The sequence below is a fragment of the Lemur catta genome, chromosome 6, assembly GCF_020740605.2.
Source record: "Lemur catta isolate mLemCat1 chromosome 6, mLemCat1.pri, whole genome shotgun sequence".
Lineage (NCBI taxonomy): Eukaryota > Metazoa > Chordata > Mammalia > Primates > Lemuridae > Lemur > Lemur catta.
The window spans coordinates 6,928,613-6,955,643 of record NC_059133.1 but is presented as its reverse complement, the minus strand read 5'-3'; the positions used below and the strand labels follow the sequence as shown (position 1 = coordinate 6,955,643).

General features: G+C 49.6%; 1 protein-coding gene across 3 annotated transcripts; it reads left to right on the top strand.

The window, feature by feature from the left end:
• The first annotated feature begins 283 nt into the window (after nucleotides 1-283).
• On the top strand, nucleotides 284-25,402 carry TEF (TEF transcription factor, PAR bZIP family member). Of its 3 annotated transcripts, none has more exons than XM_045554819.1 (4): nucleotides 284-546; nucleotides 13,968-14,285; nucleotides 20,404-20,624; nucleotides 21,770-25,402. In XM_045554819.1, exons 1-4 carry the CDS (start codon nucleotides 480-482, stop codon nucleotides 21,983-21,985), a joined length of 822 nt encoding a protein of 273 aa, XP_045410775.1. In that variant the 5' UTR covers nucleotides 284-479; the 3' UTR covers nucleotides 21,986-25,402. The 3 variants fall into 3 exon arrangements, with proteins under 3 accessions (XP_045410775.1, XP_045410774.1, XP_045410772.1); XM_045554818.1 differs by lacking the exon at nucleotides 284-546 and adding an exon at nucleotides 10,516-10,797; XM_045554816.1 differs by lacking the exon at nucleotides 284-546 and adding an exon at nucleotides 10,546-10,797 and having other exon boundaries at nucleotides 13,953-14,285.
• Nucleotides 25,403-27,031: the final 1,629 nt, after the last annotated feature.

Sequence of the window (27,031 nt, the reverse complement as noted above, 5' to 3'; positions counted from 1 at the left end):
CACACCCTGCTCCCTGCTGTGCCTGGGCCTCCAGGGCTCTGCTGCCCCTGTGTGCCAGGGCATGCTTGCTGTGGGTGTGGAGCTCACCGTTCTCACCTGGCAGCCCTGGTTATGGCTCCCAGCCTGGGGAAGAACTTCCCTTCCCAAAGTTAGATAACAGGCCGAGTTCTCTGTCAGAGGATTGGCGCAGTGGTGCCACGTGCTGCAGCTGGCATAGGGCCAGGACCGCCCTGCCAAGCAGCGGGAAGGGAAGGCCTGGCTGCAGCCTGAGCTGGCGGAGCTGGCAGGTGGCCGAGCCGGGGGTGGCCGAGCGGGCTGGGCCAGTGTTGTCCATTGGCTGCCTCAGGCTCCCACCCTGCCTGCCTCCTTAGCCTGCAGCTCGGCCAGCCCCTGCCTTTCCAGCTGCTTCTGAACTCCCCCAGGCAAGCACCTCCCGCTGGGCTGTGTTGAGCTGCAACTGGTTCGGAGTGGCCCCTGCCATGGACATGCCTGAGGTCCTCAAGTCCCTGCTGGAGCACTCTCTTCCTTGGCCAGAGAAGAGGACAGGTAGGAGCACAGGTGGTCTGCGTTCGCTGGCTGCCCAGGTGCCCAAGGGATGGGGACAGCCACAGGTACAGTGGCAGGACAGGCATCTCCAGGCTAGGGAGGGTCCACAACAGGGGTCTGCCTTGGTTCCCCTGTGCAGGAGGAATGGCCACGGTGCAGAGAGGGACTGGGGAGACTTGTGGGGGCCTCACCATCTCCAGGGCTGTCCTCTAGGCCTGCTGGCTTTGGGAAGCCATGGCCAGTGTGTGGCCACTGACAGGTGCTATGCTCATGTGGGACAAGGACAGGACAGAGGGCCCTGTTGAAAGAATCCAGCTGGATGCTCACCGCTTACTAAGCTCCCTCCCTTTGCACGCTGGGGGTGGCAGAGGAGCGGCAGAGACTGGGTTTGGGCAGCAGGAGCCCGTGTCTGGAGAGGAGCCTCCCGCTCACCCGCTGGAGGGCTGAACTCACGGATGGGATGGAAGCTGTTATGTAACGGACCACGAGGCTGGAAAGCCCGGGCTCCCAGGATACCCAGGCAAACACAGCAGCGCGGGAGGGTGGAGGGGGGTGTGGACTGAGGGGCAGACCCAGCGGCCAGCACCAAGTGTCTCCCAAGTCCTGCCTGGGAAACCCAAGGCTGGGTTTTGGGGAGAGTCCTGATAAATATTTCCCCAAATCTCTTCTGTTGCAAGATGTCAGGGGCGCACCCCCGGGGGTCCTCAATGCTGAAACTCCTCATTGCCTTCACAGGGGCGGCTGGCCTCTGCTGCCCGAGTCTGACTTAGGCCCCTGGGACATCCCCCCAAGGGACCTTTCTCAGGCCTGTCCCTCATCCTGCTGTGCTGGCACCTCATATAGCTCATCCCAGGTGGCCCTGGTTGTCCCTACAGGAATTCTCTTAGCCCACTCCCAAATTTTGGAATCAGAGGACAGACACCCCAGCCCATGGCCTCCTTTGCATCCCTCTGGAGCCGGTGTGGGCTTGCCTTTAAGTCAGCAAGGAGGGGTGGTAGGCTCTGCTCCTCCAGAGTCAGTGTCTGAGGGAGGAAGGTCATTTCCAGAGCTCAGGGCAGGGCCCCCCACGGGCTCTCTCCTGGAGCTTCGGGCACAGGCCCGTTACCCACACCCTGCGGTTCTGAATGCTGGGGGCAGCCCAGGCCACCCTCTGAGGTGAGGATCACAGAAGGAGCTCCTGTGCCCCCGGAACACCTGGGACACCAGCTGCCCACCAGGAGAAGCCCATCCCTGAGGGAAGCCCTCTGCACCTCAGCCCAAGGGGTGAGCCCCAGCTGGAGTCCACACCCACGAACAGGCCACAGGTGACTTCTTTGCCATCTCTGAGTGGCCCGTGTAGGTGGGCAAAGCTGGAAGGCTTTCCAAAGGCTAAGGTGGAGGGTTCCCTTCTTGGCCCAGGCACCCAGGGAAGGTGGTGCTGCCCCCTTCTGGCCCTACTCAGGTGCCCAGAGGCCCCCTGCATGCACAGGAGCGGCAGGGCTTCCAGCAGAGCAGGGGAGGGTTCTTGGGGGCAACTCAGGGCACTGCTCCTAGGATGAGGATAACAAGGCCTTTGAAGTGTGGCAGCAGCTGCTGGTCCCTGGCTCCCAGCTGGGCTGCAGAGCCCTGTGACAGCTGAAAAGTCCCCAACCCTCACTGTGGATGAGCAGAGTTAGAGGCCAGCACTCAGGGGACTTGCCTGAGGCTTCAGGCAGAGCTTTGCCAAGTGCTGCAAGCTCCGGCTGAGGCTTGTCAGTCTGATATGGCTGGGTAGGTCCAAGGGCCAGAGCCTCGGCCGCCTCTTATTCCTTCACTGCCGTCTGTCTCACTGAGGGTCAGAGGCATGAGGGACTGACAGATGCCTGCAGCCAACTGGGTGAATCAGGGGACAAAGGGGTCACAAAGACCTCAGTCGCATTACTGTCCCCAACCAAAGCTGCCAGACTGGCCAGATCATTCATAAAAATAAAAATATCTACCTGAAAAGCAATATACCGTGGTGGAAAGAAAGAACACCCACCATGCAGAACTGGAATTTTAAGCAGTCGTGAAAGTGCCCAAAAAGTTCTTGTTGAAGCAGCTTCTCTCCCATCTCCCACTGCTCCAGCTTCAAACCTCAGTGGAGAAAGACAGCTGAGGCCAGTTGCCCCAGAACATGCATGCCCTCAGGGTCAAGTGCCTTTGCTCTGGTGGACTTTCCACTGCGCTCTGTCCAGTGTGAAAGGGGGCAGGTTTCTCCTTGGACTACACACTCCCCACTTTCTCTTCTTCCTTCAGCCCGATGGCTGTGCTTCAGCACACATTTAGGTCACGTGCAAAGCACATCTTGGCTTCAGTGGGAGGGAATTTCAGAGGAAAGCCGTGAGGAGTGTGAGAAATTCCAGGTGTGCTCTCCCCAGACTCTGTCTTCCCTGCAGCCTCCCCCTCCACTTTCCAGTTCAAAGAGACTCCCTGAGACCCAAACATGGGGCTCATTGCCCAGTCTGCACAGACCTCTGCCTCTTTCCTGTCGCTGGGTAAGCAGAATTTCTCCAGCAGAGCTGACCAGACTCCAGGCTCCCTTGGCTTCCAGCTACAATGGCTGCCTGGCGGCTCTCTCCTTGGGCAGAGCAATCCATGTCCAGCAAAAGGGTGGATCTGTGCCCCAAGCCCTGACTCAGTTTCACTTCTGTGTCTCTGGGCCCTGATCCCTAAAGACTACTCTTCCTGTCTTCACTCCCACCCTGTCTCCCAAGGATCCTCTTCCAAGAACTGATTCCATTCCAGACCGCTCACTCCATCTCTCACTTCCTTCTTCTCCAGCTTCTGGGAAGACCCTGTGTCTGTAACCCATACTGTTAATACCAGCTGTTTACACCCCAACCTTCCCTCAGCCCACGGAGCTTGGCTGTGCTTAGAGGTGCCCCCCATCTTCCTGCCATCTTTGGTCATTCAGGCCTCCTTTCTAATGAGCTGTGAAGTAGGAAAACACACTCAAAGGCTGAACAAGTCCTTGGCTTTGAGCTGGGCAGACAGGTTGCCCATCTGGGGCACTTCTAAACCAGAATCCCCTCTGGACAAGGCAGTGTGGCCCAGGGAAGATGGCAGGGGCTTATAATCACAGACAGGATATGAATACGGAAGCTGCTGCCTGCTGCTCAGGAATCCTTGACCTGTCTCTCTCTCTCTCTACCTCCAGTCTGTAAAAAGGGGAAAAAGAATACCCGCTTCACAAGCTTGTCGCCAGGATCAAATGAGTTATCCTACGTGAAAGTGTTTGCAAACTGTGAAGTGCCATGCTGTTTTCTCTACGAAAGGCAAAGAGTAGCCTGGCCTGCCATTATGCTTCTTCCCCCTGCATCACACTTGCAATCTGACCCTCACTGCCTTTCCACGTTCCTTTAAAGAACTGGAAGTTACAAATTTATGCGCGTGCACACACCCACACCCACACCCACACCCAGGCTGTCTCCTTGGAACCTTGGAAACGTGTGCTGAGGCTCCTAGGGGCATGTGCCATTGGCCCTGCACAGGAGAGCCAGTTTTGTAATAACAGGAAGGATCTCCTCGGGACTTGCTGGGACAGAGACAGGGGTACAGAAGGAGAGGTCTTGGTAGTCCTCTTGGTGGGGGGACGGAAATGGGCTGAGAAGGCGGGCTCAGTGCAGCCTGGGTTGCCCCCTGGCCCCCAGCTTAGCCTTAGCAGAGGACCATGTGGTTGCCTCCTCTCATAGCTTGGAGGAGCCATACCAAAACTGAGAAATTGTGGCCTTTGCTTTCAGGGAGGAGGATAGAGAAGGGGGCCCTCTATGTGCTGGACTTGTTAGCTCATTTAATCCTCACTACCACCTTCTAAATGGTGTATTTTCCCCATTCTTCTGGTGAGAAAAGGAACTGAGATTGGAACCCTCAGGACCAGTATGTGGACCAGCCTGTCTTCTTCCAGAGCCGCCTTCTCTATTTGTCCCCCCTCACCAATCAGAGAAGTGTAAGAAACTAATTCTCACCAAGTACCAGACACTGAGGGCGGAGTCCAGGAGTGCCCCTTCTGGATGGGTCTGCATCAGGCCTGACCCAAAGCTAGGCTGCTAAAGGAATGACTCCTGGTTCTAAAAGCCACTGTCTCTTGAGCATGTGCCAGGAACTGTGCTATGTGCTTCTACATGACTGTCTGTGCAGTGGCTTTGCAAGGGAGGTATGATTATCCTGTCTACAGATGTGAAGATGGTTGTTCAGAGATGGGAAGACCATACAGCTGTCGAGGGACACAAACCCAGTTCCTCCTGCTACCAGGCTCATGCTACCCACAGGATTCCCTGGTCTCTGAAACCACATCTCAGGGCAGCGCCTCTCGGTCATCCGATCATTCATCATTTGCTTATTGAGCATTTGCTGTGCTTGTGGCTCAGGGGTGAATGAGATGAACGCTGCCATTGCTGCCCTGGTGTTTGCATTCCAGTGGGGAAGACAGTCAGCCATCAGAGGGTCAGGACCAGCCCCTCTCTCAGGGGGTGACATTTGAGCTGAGACCTGGAGGGTGAGGAAGAGCCAGGTACACAAGGAAATTTCAGACTATGGGAATAGCATTTGCAAAGGCCCTTTCCTGGGGCAGGAAAGATGAAATGTGTCTGACAAATAAAAGGCCACTGTGGCCAGGCACTGTGACATCCGCTGTAGTCCCGGCTACTTGGGAGGCTGAGGCAGGAGGATCACTTGAGCCTAGAAGTTTGAGGCTACAGTGAGGTATGATCGTGCTTGTGAATAACCACTGCACTCCAGCCTGGGTAACACAGCGAGACCCTGTCTCTCAAAAATAAAAATAAAAAAGGCCACTGTGGCTTCAGAAAGTGAGCAAGGGGGAGAGAAGTACAGGTGAGGTTGTAGAGACCCACAAGGGTGAGGCTGCAGGGCCTTGAGGTTCATAAAGAAGAGTGAGGTGGTCACCTCCCTATCTTTAAGGCCCCACCCACTACCACTATTCCTGAGGAATGAGGTATCCCCAGAACCATCTAACATGGAATTATAGTAAGAGTTTACATTAACTGAGCACTTGCTATGTGCCATGTGCTGTCCTCACCACTGTGCCTAAACTGACTCATTTACTTCAGACACTCAGGCACACAAAGGTTAAGTAAACTGCCCAAGAATACAAAGGAAGTACAGGTGACCCTTGAATAACACAGGGGTTAGGGGCACTGACCCCTTGCACAGTTGAAAATTTGAGCATAACTTTTGACTGCCCCAAAACTTAACTACTAATAGCCTACTGTTGACTAGAAGCCTTATGTATAACACAAACAGCTGTTTAACACATATTTTGTATGTTACATGTATTTTCACAATGAAGTAGGAAAATGTTATTAAGAAAATCATAAGGAAGAGAAAATACATTTACTGTTCATTAAGTGGAAGTGGATCATCATAAAGGTCTTCCTCATTATCGTCACATTGAGCAGGCTGAGGAAGAGGAAGAACAGGAGGGGCTGCTCTTGCGTCTCAGGGGTGGCAGAGGCAGAAAAGGTGGAAGAAGTGGAAGGGGAGGCAGAAGAGGCAGGCACACTCGGTACAATGTTTATGGGAAAAAAATCCATATACAAGTGGACCCATGTGGTTCAAACCTGTGTTGTTCAAGGGTCAACTGTAGTCGATGCAGGTAACCGACCCCGGTGGTCTGGCTCCAGAGCCCACAACCTACTCCAGGCTTCTACTGGAGAAACTACAGCTTTCAGGTAGTGGCTGTTGAGTTGTCACAGAGGCTGGAGGTGAGGGCTTCTCCCTGGATATAGCATTCTTATGGCTGCTCTCCATCTGTAATCCAAACTATGGGAGTGGACAAAATGCAAACCAAACAGGAAACCAGTACTCTCGAGAGTACTGAAGAGATGGACAAGAATTTAGTAAAGAGCCTCCACCTACCACTTCTCCCCTGGAACACACTGAGACCAATGTACAAACCACAGAGCCCGGAATTTTGCAGCCACAGGTATGTGGACTAGAAAGGAGAGTTGTTGGCACAGCTAGCGCTAGGGGACTTGCCTTAAGGATGGCTCATGTTTGTTATTCCCGGTTCAACTGTAAATCAAACAGTGACTGTTATTTAATGATCATAATGCTCCAAATGTATATAACTTGGTTCTGAAAGGTTTTGTCAACCCTCCTACCACCACCACCAACAAAGCAAGCCAACAAATATTTACTGAGTTACAACCCTGAACAAAACATCGTGCCTCCTGAATTTGGTATTGGCAGAGGACACAGATAACCGGGCTTTGCTGGAGCTCAACAGAAGCCTTATCATTGTCCTGCCATTACACATCCCAGGCCCATGTCTCATTTTTCAGGAAGTCAGAAGATGGAGTGGGACTGTCCTAAATGCTGAATATATGGCCAAAGAGATGATTATGGGGTATCTGGTCAAAAGCTCCCATGCTGGAGTTTTAGTTCATCTAAACTTCCAGTTTAAATAATAATAATCTGAGCCAGGCACAGTGGTCCACACCTGTAGTCCCAGGTACTCAGGAGGCTGGCGTGGGAGAATCACAGGATCACTTGAGGCCAGGAGTTTGAGGCTTCAGAGAGCTATGATGGAGCCACTGCACTCCAGCCTAGGTGACAGAGTGAGACCCAGTCTCTAATAAATAAATAAATAAGTTTTTTAAAATCCAGATTGGCAAAAAGGCTTAATGAAAATCATTTGTTCTGCATATGCTCAACTGAATAAAGTGTTTAACTTGGGCTAGTTAGCAGGTTTCTGGAACAGTAACGAGTAGAACTTAAAGCCAGTCCAGCTCTGGAAAATGGGCATTTCATATCCCATCTCATCTTTAACTTAGACTCCAAACCCACCCTCAGGCCTACAGTCTTGTCCTCACACCCAAAATATTAATAGTTCTACTCCTGACCTGATACAACCTGAAGGGAAAGGGAAGGATGGGCGCCCACCCACTTCACACTACACCCTATTCTGGGCACACACTTGACATTGCTTATAACATATAAACCTCACAACCACCCTATGAGGTAAGCAGGTCCATCTCTGGCTCAGACAGAAGAAGTCACTCTCCCAAGGCCACATGGCTGGTCAGTGGCCGAGGGGAGACTCTCCCCAGGCTAGCCTCCCAAGCCCACAAAGTCACCACTGTCACGTGTCCCTTAAGAAGCCACTGTATTGAAAACCTGTCACTACAGAATACTAAGGTACACTTCATATCTTTAAAGTCTTAACCACATAATAATAACATGTTCTTCTTAGAGAGTTTGTAGGGTTCACAAGGACCATGGAAATTAGCTGATCACTTCTCACAACATTTATTCCTCCACTAAGAGAAGGGGCAAGATCACTCCGTTACTTCCACTTTATTGATAGGAGATGGTAGAAAGAGGCTGCTGTGGCTCTTCTTGGGCCAGGTGGAGAATGAAGCAAACAGAATGGCTCCTGCCTCCAGCAGCGTGCTGTCCACTGCAAGTAGTCAACCTCACAGCTTGCAGTTGAGCACAAGAGAGAACATGTTTATAATGCTCCCTCACTATCTGTGATATACCATTTACCCTTTGGTTATCCGGGAGGAAAAACCCTCTCTGGGGAGTGTCAGTACATGAACTGAGAACACAATCAAAACTGAGTTGTAAAGCCCTAACCTGCTAGTCTCACTTCTCACCAGAGTCACCTGCGTGTTAGGTTAGTTACTCCAGGCAGGGGATGGGTGGCATACGCATATCCATTTTGGATAACTATAACTAAAAAAAAGAAAATCCAAATCTTTACTTCCTCTTACTACATCTCATCTTTGTCATAAACAAATGTTATAACCTTCCACTGTTATTAATCCTACTCTAATATGTTGAAACTTTTTTCCCCCACAATAATGTCATATTGGCCACAAAAAATATACAATTAACTCTAACCCAGCAAGTCTCTCCATGGCCAAACTAGCCGTTTTTTGTTTTGTTTTGTTTTGTTTTGTTTTAAAGCTTCCTATATTATTTTAGCCCATTGCCTTGGAATGCCCTTTGAATTTTGTTTCTAAAAACCTCTAGGTCAGTTTCTCCTAAACACATCTTAGTTTAGCCACATACAGAATTCACACTAACAACAATTCTACAACACAACAGATTTTCTGTACACAACTGAGTTTTTCTACTAAAGTGAGAGTACTACAGGCATCGTGCTAGCCTCTGAGATAATGATACACCAACCAATGGATTTATACCCATCAAAGTTTTAGTAAAATTATGAAAACTACCATTTGTTGCAGGATTGCAATTGTACATTTACACACACTGACTCATGGAAACCCCACAAGGTATAATAGAGCCTGCTTTTTCCATTTGACATGTAAGGAAAAGGAAGCCTGGAGAGGTGAAGCCATTAGTTGGAGGCATGAGATTCAGGAAATGACCAAAGTCTAATATTAGAGTGGCAGTGAGAACTTGAATTTTGGAGTAAGACTCCATCATCCTGTCCCTACCACTACCCAAAGTCCTTCAGATCTCTTGCTTTCCGGGCCTGCTCAGCTACCCAACTTTTTTTTTTTTTTTTTGTCAACTCCCAGCAAAATTCTGATTGCATCAGCTTGACAACTTTTAGCTAGCTGTGAGTTTGGGTCACGCATCTATCCCGTGAACCCAGGACTGCCATTCTACCATCCCCCCAGCCGCCACTTCTAGAAAGCCCCGGCCATTGGAGGGATACAGGACAAATAAGCCAAAGTCTCTGCCCTCTGGGAGTACGCCGGGACAGGGTAGCGCTGTCTGGGTTTGAAGCAGAGTTACGATCTGTATTATAGAGTACAAAGTTCTGAGCGCTGTTTAGGAGCAGCTTCCCAAAACGTCTTTACCTTTGTGTACCCTTCCACGTTTTACATTTCCACAGGTTTCCTGAGGAACTCCCAGGGAGTATTTATATTTTAAAAGAAGAGGTGGTTCTCCCACAAGATGTGGGATCTTTACTTTGTGTAAAAGAGATTTTCTTCCCCTAGGTAAAAGAAGGGCAAGTCTTAAAAAGGAACCATCAGAGCTATTTGGGACTGTACAGATTATCTGGCCCAACCTCTTAATTTTATGGCCAAGGAAACAAGCTCAAGTGAAGCAACTGGACTTTCCCAAGGTCACAAGCTAGTAAAGTGGGAGGACGGAAGCGTGTGCCGGGCCTCAAGAATGCTCCCTCCACGCTAGTGTTTATCTGGCCGCCATGCCCGCGCCAGAAACCCGGGGTCAGTGGGCAACCTGACACCTCACTTCCGCGGCGGCCAAGCCTGTTCCGGCCATCCCAAGGCTCGGCAGGTCGCCGTCCGCCGTCCTGCCCTCGGGCAACCTCTAGGTCGCGTGGGAGGAAAAGCGCGGGGCTGGGCTTCGCGTCCCCTTCTCACGACCCTGGGCAGAGTCCGCGGAACAACAGACCAGCCCCTCCCTTCCCCGCCCCGCCGCAACCCCGCACGTGCGGCGCCTCGTGCACCGCCCCGGGCCCCGCCCTCGCCCTCCATTGGCTGTTCCCGCGCCGCCCTCCTCTTCCCCCTCCCCACGCGACTGGCCTCGGCTGCGGCTCCACGTGACCCGCGGGGGGCTGTCCGCGCAGACCGAGCGGGCTCTCGGATAGGCTGCCCTGGCCGGCCTGTCCGCGCCCAGCCCCGCCTCCCTTTGGTGACGCAGCCAGAAGGTTGCGAGGTTGAGACTGGAGGGAAAGGATACGGAGGTCTGGGAGAAGGCGGGGGTTACAGAAAGAGTGGCGAAGGGGACACACCTGGTAGAGGGACAGGGGCCGCAGCCGAAGGAGGCCTCCACCACAGACTCCAGCAGGCTCCAATCAGGGGACGCAGGCGCGGGCGGGGCGGGGCCTCCGGCGGGGGCGCCTCACCTGGCCCCGCACGTGTCTCGCTCACCCCGGCTGCCCCGCCAATCACGGCCCGGGAAGGTGGACCAATCCGAAGCCGCAATCTCGGGAAGCCGGCCTGGCCTCATAAATAATTAATGTCCCAGAGCCGGTCTGCAGGCGGGGTAGGGATGGAGGGAGGCGGGGGTGCCGCTGAGCGCCTGCGCAGTAGCTGTCCGTGTCGGCAGCTGCAGCGGGTCGCACGGCTCTGGCCCGTCTCGGGGGGCGGGCGGGGGAGGCGAAGCGCGCGAGCAGGGCGCGGGGCACGATGTCCGACGCGGGCGGCGGAAAGAAGCCGCCTGTGGAGCCGCAGGCTGGGCCAGGCCCGGGGCCGGGGCGTGCACCTGGGGAAAGGGGCCTGCCGGGCTCCTTCCCACTGGTGTTGAAGAAACTGATGGAGAACCCCCCGCGCGAGGCGCGCCTCGGTGAGGGGGGTGGTCCGCGCGTGCCTGGGGGCGGGGTTTCTGCCGGGGCGGGGCCGTAGAGGGCGGGGCCGGGGAGGTTGGAGGTCGGGGTGAAGTGGTCCAGCGGAGGGGGATGGGGGCCGGGGATGACCAGGAGCCTGAAGGACGAGGCGGGGGCGCTGGGGAGAGGCGGTCAGGGACAAGCTGAGAGAGGAAGGGTCAGGAGGGAGAGTGAGGTTGGGGCCGCGAGGAGGAGGTTCGTGTAGGGGTTTCTGAGGAGGGTGGTGGGGGTCGGGAGCAGGCACTTAAGTGATGCTCCAGGGCGCCGCCTCTGGGGCTGCCTGCACCAGATCACTCGGGATGCTTGTTTAAAATGCCGGTTCCTGGGCCACACCCAATCTGCAGCTCCTGGGACAGGAGTCTGCATTTTAAGGAGCACCCTAATGCACTTCACCCAGTTAATTTCAAAGTCCACCAAAGTTTGTGAAGCGCTGGGCCAAGGTGGCAGACTGTCGTTGTATACGGCCTTCCCCCTCCTGGGGGGGAGGACGTGGCTTCCTCCCTGGGTGTGAGTATCCCCAGCTGCTAGGTCCACGCTGGAGCCTTTCTGCAAACGTGTCTCAGGGCTGCTGCTGTGGGGGAAGGGAGTGGGCAAGGATGCGGGTGTCTTCTGAGGGGGGCTTTGGATGAGGCAGGGACTGGGCGAGGGTCAGAGTGAGGTCCCTGAGGCCCTTCCCCTGGTTGTTTGGGGCCACAGGGGCAGGACTGAACTTTGCCTTATTTCCTAGAACACAGAGGTCCCTGGGGCATATGTGGAAAGCAGGGTTGGCCTTGATTTTTGGCTTGGGAGATGAGGTTCAAGGAGCAGCAGGCATGCCACCTATTGCGGGGGTTTTAGGTGCAGTGAGGTATACTTTAGTCTGAGACCTTTTCATTTCCAAGAGCCATCAGCATTATTCAGGGATTTGGGAAGGGATAGGCCTTCTGTTAATTGCCTGTCCTGGAGAATTAATTTTCCTTTTAAAAATGCCATTTCTCTTCCTTTTCTGGGTGTGTTCTGAGGCTCCCATCCCTATGGCTGTCACTTTTAGGTTTATAAATAGCTTTAGCACATCAGGTGAGGCCAGGCTCTCTCCTCCTGCTTTGGGACCTCATGTGCACAAATCCTTCTATTTGTTTTTAAGGCAATGCTTTGTTCCAAATCTGAGGCAGAAACAAGCTGCAGGGACAGTTGTACACATCTGGCAGATTCTTGTTTAAGATTACCAGATAATAACCATCCTAGTAACCTACTAGAACCTAGTAATTCTAAATTACATTTGCAGAGTGCTCACAAAGCACTTTGACATAATCTTATTTCATTTAGACTTCCACAACAGCCCTGTAGGGTATTATCCCCATTTCCCAGATGAGGAAAGTTGAGGCTCTGAGAGGTGAAGGTGCTTCTCAAGTTTGGTGCTTTTCTACTGTATCATGCTAGCAACCACTGGTGTCAATTCCTGAGATCTAAGTAATGGACTAGTCCTTTATGTCTTACAATTTAAAACTTCACCTTACAAAAACATTCATTTAAAATATCCTTATTTAGGCCAAGCAAAACCTGGAACTTATTGTTGCTTGTCCTTCAGTATGGCTGCTTTTCTATCTCTATCTCCTCCTTTTTCTTGCCTCCATTGATCCCAAATGACCCCACCTGACGCGGGCCACAGTCATTTCTGAACAGAATGTGGAGTCCAGATATCAGGGGAGGAGAACAGGAAGGCCATCTGGCCCACCCAGCCCACCAGGACTTGGCTTTTTACTTCCCAATTTGTTTTAAATCAAAGGCTGGTACAGAAGGCAGTTGCAGAAACTCAAGTTATTAATAATTTGTATTAGAAGCCCTGACCATGTTCTGTTTGTCAAAATATCCACCTTCTTAATTCACTGGTTATGTTCATTTTTAATTGAACCAACAAGCTGCTTTTTGTCTGTCTATGCTCTAGAAGTCCATGCGTGGCTGGTTTATTTCCAACATAATCATATTTGATTTTTCATTTTCACTTTTAAATCTAGAGTTCAAAGTTGTCTCCCTCAATTTTGAAAACCCATTGTGAACTTGTCATGATTTTATCTCCCGCTTCCCTGATTAGCCTCCCTGTCACTTTGATTTCCTTCCAACCTTGTCACATTTCTCTCTTCTCTTTTTTCTTAATTGCCCTCTCTTGGATATCCACGTGCATAACTTTTTGACTGAGACAATTAGGCAGGATCCAGTCCCCATTAATTAATTTTGCTTTGAATAGGAGCAGTCTTTCTTCTTCAACTCCACCCTCTCCTTTCTCCCAGAAAACCTACCTTCAGTCTTATTCAGGGATAAAGGTCTCTTGCTCTGAAAAAGGTCCTGAAAAGACAGCTCCAGGCCCTCTCTGTCTAATTAACCTAAAGTGAATCTGTTTGCAAATCCAATAGTCTACATTCAATATACACATTTTCTCATAGCCCATTGTCTGCCTATTCCTTTGTGGGCCCCTAAGATCTAGAAATGATTCAGACACAGTCCCTGTCCCCCGTGACCACACAGTAATAATGAATACCTGCTGTGTGCTACAATCTATATAACATAGATGCTTTCAAATGTTAGCTCTAATCTTCACCAAAGAGACAGCTTTATCCGTATGTGTAGTGGAGGACACTGAGGCTCAGAGAGGTTAAGTAACATGGCTAAGGTCACACATCACACAGCAAGTGGGTGACAGAGCTGGGATTCATCCCTGGGCTAGGTTGCTGTGGAGAAGCATCACCAGAGGAAACAGGACAGGAGAATACAAAAGTTCTTGACCTGAAAATGTCAGCCCTTTCCATGCTCAGATATCAGGAAAGGTCAGAAAACTCCATTTCCTTCTTTGTAGCCTCTATCCTGCTGATGCTAGTCCTACAGCCTATTCTGAATTAACCCTGTGACCATGTCAGGCCTCAGAGCATGTGGTAAGCATTACGGGAGAGTCAGGCATGGATGAGGGCGTGATACCGTCTCTAAAGGAGACCAGCTGGGGCTTGTTCAAGCAGCAGAATAGAGTGGGCTCTTGAAATGCATGGGATGGAATCAGGGCTCTGAGAAAGATGGGTCGGGCCTGTGAGGCTTACTGCCTACCTTCTGGGATTGAGTTACCCTCTTGCATGGTGTCTCATCACAGATTTTGTGTCTGCAGATAAGGAAAAGGGGAAGGAAAAGCTGGAGGAGGATGAGGCAGCAGCTGCCAGCACCATGGCTGTCTCAGCCTCCCTCATGCCACCCATCTGGGACAAGACCATCCCATACGACGGCGAGTCTTTCCACCTGGAGTACATGGACCTGGACGAGTTCCTGCTAGAGAATGGCATCCCTGCCAGCCCCACCCACCTGGCCCAGAACCTGCTGCTTCCTGTGGCTGAGCTGGAAGGAAAGGAGTCTGCCAGCTCTTCCACAGCGTCCCCACCATCCTCCTCCACTGCCATCTTTCAGCCCTCTGAAACTGTGTCCAGCACAGGTTAGTGACAGGCCTTTGGGCAGGGCCACCTGCCCCACCCAAAGAAGTCCACTTCCCACTGAGCATATTTGTGTGGACACCAAACCCACTGAGCCCTATCTCTGAGGGGAGGTCCTGGTGGGGCTGCTGTGTGGAGAAACCCTGTGCTCCCCACCCTTCAGCACAGTCCCTGAGGCTGCAGATAAAAATAGTAGTGACATCAACAGCAGTCGGAGCCTTTCTGATGCTTGGTATGCTGCAAATGGTCACGGCGTGGACTGAGCACTTCCAGTCTGAAGCCTTGCAGGATAGAAATCCCACTCTCCATTTCCTCGATGCTCTTTTACCCCACACTTGCTCTGCCACAGATTATCCAGAAGCTGAGGCAATAATAATATTAACACCTACTGACATTTGGTTAGCACTTACTCTGTGCCAGACACGAACATGTAATCCTCACAAGAACGTTATGAGATTAGTACTGTTATCCCTCTTTTACAGGTGAGGAAAGTGAGGCACAGAGAAGTAACTTGCCCACAGTCACACAGCTGGTAGTTAATGGAGGCAGCAGTTGAACCAAGGATATCTGACTCCATAGCTAGGTACTGCTTAGGCCCTGGCATGCAGAAGGCACTCCCACTGCCTAGGTAGGACCTTGGTCAGGCTCCGTCCTTCATCCTCTTACTCTTTGTACCTCTGGGGATTGGTTTGTTTGTTTTCATGCCCTTTGAACATGAACCTACCAGAGGAGACATAGCTCCTGTTTCAGGGGGCTCTGCAAAGTTTTCTGCAGGTTCAGTTAGAGGCATACAGGCTGATGTCTCCTGGGAGCTGGTATGTCACCCAGGGAACCCACATCTAGGAAATTCACATGCTCTCTCTTTTTTTAAACTTTTTGTTATGGAAGAATTTTCAAACAAAATACAAAAGTAAGAAACTACTGTAATGAACCTCCATGTAACCATCACCCAGCTTCAACAATTCTTAACTCATAAGCAATTATTTTCAATCAAATCCTAGATGTTGTATCATTTTAGCCATAAATATTTCAATATGTGTCTAAAATATAAGAATTCTAGGCCGGGCGGGGTGGCTCACACCTGTAATCCTAGCACTCTGGGAGGCCGAGATGGGAGGATCACTCAAGGTCAGGAGTTCGAGACCAGCCTGAGCAAGAGCGAGACCCCCGTCTCTACTAAAAATAGAAAGAAATTATCTGGACTAAAATATATATAGAAAAAATTAACCAGGCATGGTGGCACATGGCTGTAGTCCCAACTACTCCGGGAGGCTGAGGCAGAAGGATTGCTTGAGCCCGGGAGTTTGAGGTTGCTGTGAGCTAGGCTGATGCCACAGCAGTCTAGCCAGGGCAACAGAGTGAGACTCTGTCTCAAAATAAATAAATAAAATAAAATAAAATATAAGGATTCTGGCTGGGCATGGTGGCTCAGCTATAATCCCAGCATTTTGGGAGGCCAAAGCTGGAGGATCACTTGAGGGTAGGAATTGGAGACCAGCTTGGGCAACATAGCAAGACCCCGTCCCTTAAAAAGAAAAAAATTAGCCAGGCGTGGTGGCTTGCATCTGTAGTCCCAGCTACTTGGAAGACTGACACAGGAGAATTGCCAAGCCCAAGAGTTGGAGGCTGCAGTGAGCTATGGTTATGCCACTGCACTCCAGCCTGGGCAATAGAGCAAGACCCCACCTCTAAAACAAACATAAAATTATAGAATAAGAGTTCTTTTTAAAAAGACATAACCAAAATACCAGTTTTACATCCAAAATTGACATTAAATCCATCAGCATTCAGATTTCCAAAGTTGTCTCATAAATATTATTGTTTTATAGGTTGTTTGAATCAATATCCAAATAAGGCCTATACATTGCATTTGGTTGATAAGTCTCTTAAATTTCTAACTATAGGCTTCCTTCCCCCTTTTTTTTTCCTTGCAATTTATTTGTTCATGAAACTGAATCATTATCCTGTAAAATTTCACATGTTTTGCTGGCTGTATTCTGTGGTGCCATTTAACATGTTTCTTTGCTCCTTATTTTTTTCCTGTAAACCAATTAGTTCTAGAGGCCTTTGCTGATTCTGGCAGAATTCTCATTTGAAGGCGGGTCATTTTTGTTCTGGTTTTTCTAGAAGGCTGCTTCCATGTGTGGGTAGGGGAGGGAGCTGAAAATGAGCTTCCATTTTGTACCTTAGACCAGGGGTCCCCAACTTATGGTGAGTTGTATAATTGTTTCATTATATATTACAATGTAATAATAATAGAAATAAAGTGCACAACAAATTTAATGTGCTTGAATCATCCCGAAACCATCCCCTTACCCCTGGTCCATGGAAAAATTATCTTCCATGAAAACAGTCCCTGGTGCCAAAAAGGTTGGGGACTGCTGCCTTAGACCACTTAGATGGCATCTGCTTTTGATTCTATTTTTAAGTAAACCTTTTTAATGAAGTATGTCATACACGAGTGCACATATCATAAATGTGCAGCTCAATGAATCTTTACAAAGTGAACCTACCCACATAATTATCACCCAAATCAGGATATAAAACACTATTGGTGTCTCTGAAGTACCTTATGACCCTGCTCAATCATTATTCCCTAAAGGGAAGCATCATTATTATTTCTATCACCAAAGATTGGTTTTGCTTGTAGTTGAACTTTCTATAAAAGGAATTGTGTACTATGTCCTCTTTTTTGTGTTTAACTATCACAAGTTAATTACGTTTATACTGTTACATTTATAGCTTTCTATAGCTAGCTTTATGGTATACATGTAAATTATGTGGGCATCAGAATCTCTAACAAAAAAGTTTTACAGAATATATTTTTGAAATACTCTTTTGACAGAAAAAAACAATAAAAATGAAGTAAGATTTATATTGAAGACTTGTACATATGGTAGGAATGAAAGTAGAATTCCTTCTCTTAATTTTTCAATTCCTTCTGTAGAAAAGACACAAGTAATATGTATTCTTTTGTATATACTGAAGTATACAACTAAAGTTGTGTACTAAAGTTGGCTTTCAGTCAACTTTATGTTTGTGAAAATCATCTACGTTGTTGCATGTAGCAATACTTCGTTAATTTTCATTGCTGAATAGTATTCCACTGTATGAGCATGCCACAGGTTATCCATTCTACAGTCGAAGGACATTTGGGGTGTTTCTAGTTTGGGTTATGAATAGAGCTGCCATGAACATTTGTGTGCATGTCTTTTGATAAATATATGTATGCATTTCTCTTGGGCATTTGCTTAGGAATAGAATGCCTGGGTCCTTGGACATGCATGTATTCAGCTTTTGTAGATACTGCCAAGCAGTGTATGTAGTGGTCGTATCCATTTATACCCCCATCAGCAAGGTATTGAAGTTCTAGTTGTCAGCTTTTAATTTTAATTTTGACATCTTTTGTAATGGTGGACCTCAGAAAATAATGTTTCAGGCAAATTACTAAGAGACCTGTTACCTTTCCTTCTTCCTCCAGCAGAGTAATTTTAAGGTCTTATAGTCATTTGCTAGAATTTGTTCACAGAGCTATCCACTGGGAAGGGGGGAGTCCTCAAAAACCTTGCCCCCCCAGCCTCTTTTTTATGCACTCTTTGCAAGTTGTCCCATTTTGTCTCCTGGGGCTTTCTCTTGTCCTGTCCCTGAAACTTAACCACATCGTGGCATTTGGTTGCTGCTGAAAGGCACCCAGACATGGAATCACTTTGAACAGCATTTTCATGTGGTCGGTACCTTGGCTGTTTGTCTTGCAGATATGGGATTCGGCAGGCCCCTGTGTTCCTACAGTTACATCAGTCCCTGCTCATTCACTCCTCTGATGCTCAGACCTCTTTGTAATTAATCCCCTCTAATAGTTTATGTGTGTGATCCTGTCAAAACCTAAGTCTGATTGTGTCATGCCTCTGCTCAGAACCCTCCAGTGACTTCCCATCTCAGGGTATGAGTCAAAATCAGCACCATTGCCATTTAGACCAGATAATTTTTTGTCGTGGTTGGAAGAGAGACTGGCTTGTGCGCTGTAAGATGTTTGGCAGCACCCCTAGCTTCTACCCACTAGATGCCAGTAGCACTCCCTCCAGTCCTGATGTAGCCAGATATCCTCTGCAAGGCAGAAAACCACTGCTTTATTGGGATTAAAGGCCCAACATTTTCTGTTCCAGACTCATCTTATTATTCTCCCTTCTCATTCATTTACTCCAGCCACATTGGCCTTCTTGCTATTCCTTGAATATACCAGCCAAGCACCTACCCCAGGGCCTTTGCACTTGATATTCATGCTGAAATTTTCTCCCAAATATCCACATGGCATCTAACATTCTTACAGATATTTTATATTTATCTTGTGTAATTTCAGTTTTCCCCACCAGATCAACATTCCATGAAGGCAGAGATTTTTACTTGTTTGTTAGACTGTTTTGTCTTTGCCAGGACAGTATGTGGCATATAGTAGATGTTCAATAAATATCTGTTGACTGAATAATTATTTTATGCACTCCTATCAGTAGCATTGAATGAGTTGGCCAAAGGTATAGTTTTTTTTTTTTTATAACTTATCTCTGATAACACACAACCTTTGAATTCTTTTTTTTTTTTTTTTTTTTTTGAGACAGAGTCTCACTCTGTTGCCTGGGCTGGAGTGCCGTGACATCAGCCCAGCTCACAGCAACCTCAAACTCCTGGGCTCAAGCAATCCTCCTGCCTCAGCCTCCCAAGTAGCTGAAACTACAGACATGTGCCACCATGCCCAGCTAATTTATATATATATATATATATATTTAGGGGTCCAGCTAATTTTTTTCTGTTTTTTTTAGTAGAGAGTGGGTCTCACTCTTGCTCAGGCTAGTCTCGAACTCCTGCAACGATCCACTTGCCTCGGCCTCCCAGAGTGCTAGGATTACAGGCATGAGCCACCGCGCCCGGCCACAACCTTTGAATTCTGAATGTGGCTTTAATCCAATGTCCGCTATAAAGCGCCAGCCAGATGGGGCAGGGAAGAACAAGAAATCAGAGTCAGCTAGACCAAAGTTCAAACTTTCATTCAGTCACAGGCCGGGCGCGGTGGCTCACGCCTGTAATCCTAGCACTCTGGGAGGCCGAGGCGGGTGGATCGCTCGAGGTCAGGAGTTCGAGACCAGCCTGAGTGAGACCCCGTCTCTACTAAAAATAGAAAGAAATTATCTGGCCAACTAAAAATATATATAGCAAAAAAAAATTAGCCGGGCATGGTGGCACATGCCTGTAGTCCCAGCTACTCGGGAGGCTGAGGCAGTAGGATCGCTTGAGCCCAGGAGTGTGAGGTTGCTGTGAGCTAGGCTGACGCCACGGCACTCACTCTAGCCTGGGCAACAAAGTGAGACTCTGTCTCAAAAAAAAAAAAAAAAAAAAAACAAACTTTCATTCAGTCACTTATCATCTGTATAACCCTGAGAAAACCATTTCATTTCTCTGAGCCTTAATTTCCTCACCTGTAGAATAGAGTTAACACCCATCTTCCTTTCAGAGTTGTCATAAGACTAAATGATGGCTGGTTGCGGTGGCTCATGCCTGTAATCCTAGCACTCTGGGAGGCCGAGGCGGGATGATCGCTTGAGCTCAAGAGTTTGAGACCAGCCTGAGCAAGAGTGAGACCCTGTCTCTACCAAAAAGAAAAAAAAAAAAGACTAAATGAGCACAGTGACTGACACATCTCGGGGACTCAAAAGTGGAACCCATTTCTGTTACTCAGTTTGTCCCTAACCCATTGGAGTTCACAGAGAGATTCAGCTGTTTCTCCTTATTTAAGAACTTGAAATCACAGGAAGTTAAGGGGATATAGTGATATGTTTTGCTTAACATTTCTGGTGGGGGCAGAAAACAATTGGAAAATCCTGTCTTTCAAGGGCCTCTGTTTCTTTTGAGCATTCTGTTCCTAAAAGGAAGAATTCTTTCCATGTTTGCATTGTTGAATTGAACCACGTGTGCTAGTCTGGCGTAGGGGCTGGTGCTGTTGTGGTTTTCTTCCCCCTAAGTGGCAGTGATTTTTGCAACCTTGAGATTCAAGCAGGTATCTGGGTTTGTGATGTGGGTCTTCTTTGTGCAGTGGGCTGCTTCAAGACCACCTGCCTCTGTGTCTTCCAGAATCTTCCCTGGAAAAGGAGAGGGAGACTCCCAGTCCCATTGACCCCAACTGTGTGGAGGTGGATGTGAACTTCAATCCTGACCCTGCTGACCTGGTTCTCTCCAGCGTACCAGGTGGGGAGCTCTTCAACCCTCGGAAGCACAAGTTTGCAGAGGAGGACCTGAAGCCCCAGCCCATGATCAAAAAGGCCAAGAAGGTCTTTGTCCCCGATGAGCAGAAGGTAACCTGGTATTCTTTATAAGTAAACCTGCAACATTGGTTCAGGAGCTGAGGGGCTAGGCTTCCTCACATCTGACCTTATCTGGAGAATCCTCCCTCTTTGTGGTCTTTGTATAGAAAGACATGAGTTCTGTGCATAGAGCCACATCCTGCAGCAATTTGGTAGAAATAAAGAGAGTCAGGTGGCATTTGGCCCCAGTGTGACTCCTTGTAGTTTCTCTCCCCTGACCCAGGCCTTCAGCTGTGTTGATGTTCCTGCTTCCCTGGCTTTAGCCCAGCCATTGAGCAAGAACTCACTAGACCACAGGAACCGTGGTTGAACAAGTCCTCGCTTTGAAGGACAAAAGATTGCTGTGTGTTGCCATCCCCAGGGATGAACAAGCAGCTCTCAAGCTCATGGCTCTGTAAGAACTGGTGGGAAGAGGGAATGCTGCCGTTTTTCCATCCTATCCTATGAAAAACTTACAGGAAAGACTTTTCATCCAAAGCTTTAGAGTCAAGCAGACCTGGGTTCAAATCCTACTTTGTCACCTGTGACCTAGCTGTAACTCAGGTTCTTCATCTGTAAAATGGGAATTGAACCTGCCTCTCAAGGAGGTTTCTGAGACTTTAATAATAATAATGATGATAATGGTAAACATTTATATGGTACTTACTGTACCAGCCATGGTTATAAGCACTTTTTATGTATTAAATCATTTAATCTTCAAACAACTCCATGAAGTAGTTACAGCTGTTAGTTCTCCTTGTAAAGATAAGGGACCTGAAATATTGAGAGCTAAGGTCTGGCACGGTTGCACTGCTAGTAGTCTTGCAGAGCCAAGATTTGAACTCAGGGGACTAGACCCACGTAACAGGCCCTTAGCCACAACCCGAACACGTAAGTGAGGCAAGGGTGTAGGTGGCAGCCCTCGGTCGGCTACCAGCAGATGGATCTCCTTCCCTTTACCTGGTAACCTCCTGAGGACTTTGCTTCTCATCCCCACCCACCCCAGGGGGCAGTTCCCCTCCGTGTGCCTCAGCATGTGCTGCTGCTCCTTCTCTCGGGTCCCAGCTTTAGTTCTGGCCAGCCCAGACGAGATATGAGGGGAATCCGGGTGGCGGGAGGGGAAAGACATGCAACCCACAGAGGGCACTTCCCCACAGGATGAAAAGTACTGGACAAGACGCAAAAAGAACAATGTGGCTGCTAAACGGTCGCGAGACGCCCGGCGCCTGAAAGAAAATCAGATCACCATCCGGGCAGCCTTCCTGGAGAAGGAGAACACAGCCCTGCGGACGGAGGTGGCCGAGCTACGCAAGGAGGTGGGCAAGTGCAAGACCATTGTGTCCAAGTACGAGACCAAGTATGGGCCCTTGTAACCTGTGCCCACCGCCCGGGCGGGGCACTGCTTGCACCTCAGACCTCTGCCTGGGGGCTCCCTGAAACCCCTCACACACGTGGAGACTTATGACTCGTCATGGGCGCGTGGTGGCACACCTGTCGCAGGAGCGTTCACGTCTCAGCTTCATTATAACACAGGCGGCGCACGTGGCGACTTCCCCAGGGGGCCAGCCTCCTCACTGGTGGGGAGTGTGAGAGAATCTACGTAGACGGGGGAATCGGCCTTAGTTTCTGTTCTTGGATGTCCCGGTTGAATCAGAAGGGGACCTCTGGAGTACAAATCCTCCTTTCACAGGGCACTCAGGCTTCTCTTGACTCTCCCTCAGTCTCCAGCCTGGGCTGCCAAGGGCTGTCTCTGCAGAAGGAGTCGTAATTGTTGTCACCCTTATGTCTTCTCAGGTAGCAGGGTGCATTTCCACTTGGGGTGTGTCTGTCACGCACCTCATCCTCCCCAGAAGTCTTTGAGAGAAACATCAGTTCCCATCCTTCTTGGAGTTAGAGGACAAACCAGCTCCTCCTTTAGTGTCTGCATGGGTGGCAGGCCACAGGAGCAGGATCTTTGCACGGCCTGGCCTGGGGTTCGAGTCTGGAGCCTGCAGCAGGAGTTTGCCCAACCATTCTTAGCCCCCGAACCACTATTCCCCTGCGGCTCTGAGGTCTGGAAGCCAGGGAGGAGGCCCTGGTGATTGCCCTCTCTGTGTTTCATGCCCATGGAAGACAGACTCCCGGGGCAGCTGGTCTCTGAGCCCTGGCTGCCAGCGCAGAGGGAGAACGTTTCACCTCCTCTCCAGGCCACCCGTGGAGGCCACCTGAGTCTCTTGTTTGTCCCACTAGACTGGGCCTCCAGGCCTGCTGTTTCTTTCCACCCAATAACTAATCTCAGATCGTAGATTTACAAGGAAAACCCCTCTTATCTAGGAAGCTTTAATGTCCTGGACCCAGGATGCAGCTTCCTTGTGGTGTTCAGAAAACTGGCCTCCGCAGCCTCCTTACACTGTGGGCACGAGAGCTGGGGCACGTTTCTTGAAAAACTCCTGTTTTTTCTTGCTCTGCTCACCAATGTGGCCCAGGCCAGAGTCCCCTCTCCCTGGGGCAGAGAGGGCTTCCTAGTTCTTGCTTCAGGATCCCTCCCGTGTGAGCTGCCCAGAGACTTGGCAGGGCAGGGCACCTAGTCCGGTTGCTGAGGTCGTGGTGCACCCCTTGGGAATAGCAGGCTGTTGGGACATTTACACAGGCCTAGAGTCCCCTCAGTCTGGGTCCCAGGAGATGGGGGCCACCTGCACAAGCCTGGCCATGGCATGGAGGGATTCTCACAGCTGCAGCTTCCTCTGCCTCACAACTGCTCCTTTCTCTTGTGTCTGGCTGGACTCGTCCTTTTGCTTTGCCCAGAAAGTTGACTGAGGAAATTCGTGGAAGCCTCTGCTCATTTGGGTTAGTTGGGCACCCTTGAGATGGGTGTGTTTATTTGCTCAGGGCGGGCAGCGTATGGTGAAGAGGAGACAGAAGTGACAGGTGTACTTTGTCATAGGTAACACTAGCTTTATTTAAAGTGATGGCTCAGAGTCCCAGGCCAGAACTCTAAAGACTTTTCATAACAGATGTTAAGACCAGGCTGTGGGCTGCACCCCAGAGGAATGCCACGGCCCTCCGGGGACCTGTACACCCACCTCTCCTGGGGACTTCACAAGGGTCCCTGAGGCCAAGGGAGGTCACCCCTCTCTCCAGGCCCTGACTTTTACTTTGCGGTTCTATAAAAACCATGTACACACTTTTCACTCTATTATAACCACACAGGGCAGGTGCATCCAGCATGTCAGTGTCCTGCCCTGGGCAGCTCGCCCTCCTGGGCACACTCTCTCTGGTCTGGCTATTCACCAAGAGGGCAGTTCTCATTTTGTTATTGGTAGAAGAGCCTTGAGCTTAAAAGCTCTTCATTTTCTTTGGCCAGAAGTATATGGTTTGTGTTTTCTCACTTTTATTTTTTTAAAGGATGGACACCTAATCTCTGGATGGTGTCCATGTGTCCATCTTCCAACCCCAGTAGGTAGGATGGTGGCTTGATGTCTCTCCTTTCTGTCCCACCTTCTGCCTGTTTGGTGCCCTCCCCTTCTCCCCCACCCCAGGCAGTAGGTGGCGGGTTCCTTCCCAAAGTGCTTACTTGGAAAGAGTGTGGCTACTGGACTCTTTCAGAAGAGTCCTTTTGAGTCAGGAGCCTGGCAGGGACAGGGCAGCGTATGTTCATAGAGGACATTTTAGAGAAGATAAGTGTTCAGGTAAGGTTGTCTCCTCCCCTGGCCTAAGAATTGAGTCCTTGCAGGAGGAAAGGGTCGGTGCCTGCTCATTTTCTGTCAGGGAAATGGGAGTCTCCCTGACTCCCTCCTGGACCTTCTCCATCCTGGGACTGACAGCCGAAGACTGAGGCTCCTGTGCTCAGATCTTTGACATCTAAAAAGCACTGGAGGCTGGAGAAGCTGACTTAACCTTGGCTTTCCATGGGTTCATGATGGGCTTGGAAGTGCCACCCACTTCCTAAGGGTCCTGTCTTCAGCTTCTTCATGGCAGCCTCACTACAACCTCAGAACAGACAAGTCATGAATGAGCTGGAACGTTGCAAGAATATACATATTATAAATGTATATAGAGATATATATTCATTTAGATCGAGAGAGAGCTTTCAAGGTCAACGGCAACTCGGTGAAGGACCTGGGTAATTTACCCTCAGCCGAAGGAAGGGATTTGCCTGTCTGGCTCCTTAGGTTGGCGCAGGCACTTAGCAGTGATCCTTGACTTTGGGTACCCGTCACCCTGCTGAGAGGGCTGCCGTGGCCCTGGGCAGGCAGCTCCTACAGTTCTCTGGCCTGAGGCAGGGCAGCAGGTCGGGAGCCCCTTTGTGCTGGGCAGCTCTCCACCCAGGGCCCTGGGAGCTACGCTCCCTGCAACACAAAGGGCCGAGGAGCTTCTGGTTTTCATGGCAAAGCTCCACCCCAGAGCTCCCTTTAACATCTGCTAATTAAGTGCAATAAATTTTTCTAGAAAATGGCAAAGATGACTTCCAGGTGGATATTGCTATCTTATGGTGTTGGGGATGCCAGAACACCACTTGGTTTTATTTTTCTAAGTGCATGTGATGTGATAAGAGTGTGTGGGGCTCTGTGTCCTCCCCTGGGAGCTGGCATTCCAGTGGGCCCCTCTCTCCTTTACCTTTGTTGGGGGAAGGAGACAAGAGAAAAATCCCTTCTTCCCAGCTGGAGAGGGCGGAAGCAGACCGCAGCCCGTAGGCCTTATGTGCGCGTGTGCGTGCGAGTGTGTCGTGCTGGTGGGCCAGAGCGATGTGGTGGGGAGGGAAGCTGGGAATGTATCCTTTTCAAACAAAATTAAATATTTTGAGATGAGAATTTTGAGACTGTCTTTTCTGTTCTCCCCCAACCCCCACCTCACCTGTGTTTCCTCTCTGTGTGTTAGCCTAGGAACCTGAGAGATAGGCCAAAAAACTCTCTCATTAGAATCCATCCCAGACACCCCCTTCATCAGCATCCAGATACCCTTGGCATCTAAAATCTAACCTCTACACCGGGCAAGGTGGCTCACGCCTGTAATCCTAGCACTCTAGGAGACCAGGGCGGGAGGATCATTCAATGTCAGGAGTTCGAGACCAGCCTCAGCAAGAGTGAGACTCCATCTCTACTAAAAACAGAAAGCTAGACAACTAAAAATATATGGAAAAAATTAGCTGGGCATGGTGGCGCATGCCTATAGTCCCAGCTACTCGGGAGCCTGAGGCAGAAGGATTGCTTAAGCCCAGGTGTTTGGGTTGCTGTGAGCTAGGTTGACACAACAGCACTCTAGCCTGGGCAACAGAGCAAGACTCTGTCTCAAAAAATAAAATAAATAAACAAGCAAACAAATAAAATCTAACCTCTAATCCTTTGTGCCTCAGTTTCCTCATCTATCAGATGGAAGTAATTCCTGCCCTGCTTATATTGAAGAAGGACAAATATCAGACCAAAAGCAACAGAACAGATAAAAGTGCTGTGCAACTAGTAGAAAGACAGGAACTGCTTATAAAATGTTTTCCCAAGCAACTATGTAAAAAAAAAAAGAAGAAATTAAAAAGACTGGGAGAGATGGAATCCCTGGTGGTGGGACTCTGGGAGGTTTCCATTTCTCCTTTTGCCAGATTTTCTGTCTGTGGCCATAAGACTTTCACAGCTAAATGACAAATTTATACACAAGGGTACAGCCACTTGCAGGGCACCAGAGCCGTCATTGCTGATTCACTCACCATTGGTGTCCCCAGGTCCCCTGCTCAGGCTGGCCCGAGTTCCCCAGGAAGTGGCACCACCCTTGGCAGCGCCCACTGCAAACCCCTCCCCCTCCTCCAGCTCCAGCCTTCCCTGCACCCTTCTCCCTCCATCCCCCTGGTGTGTGGAGTTGGTGGCGCCTGCTTTCTCCACAAGGTGTGGGGCTGCCCTTTTACAACCAAGACTGCTTCTTCCTGGGCTCCCCACACAGCATGTTGTTAGTGCTCAGGGTCCTTGTAGTTTGAGGGACAGGAAACTATTTGTAATTTTGTTTCTAAGGGGAAATAAAATTTGAAGTTTGGAGACCTGGGCTGGAAAGGTGGACTCTTTTAAGTGGCCATCTTAAAAATGAAACATTGAGGCTCAGAAAGGCAAAGTGATGTGCCCAATTCGTAGTGGCAGAGCTAAATTCAAACCCAGAGTGGGGCATGTGGTGACAAATTCCCAGGAGAGCAACTAGGCAGAGATCTCCACCCTGGGATCAGGGCAGAGTCACATATTCAATCTTTGAACCAATTGCACCCTGGGCTCTACCTGCCCCCTCAAAGCTTACAAAGCCTCACTCTCAGGCTAGCCCCCAGCATGATCAGCACTTACTACTACCTTGCAGGACTAAGGTGGGTATTATCTTATTTAAAGGTATTATCTTATTTAAACTAAACAGGGGGGATGTTGTTACCCTGTTTTATAAATGGAGAAACCAGAGTTTAGAGAAATGTCCTT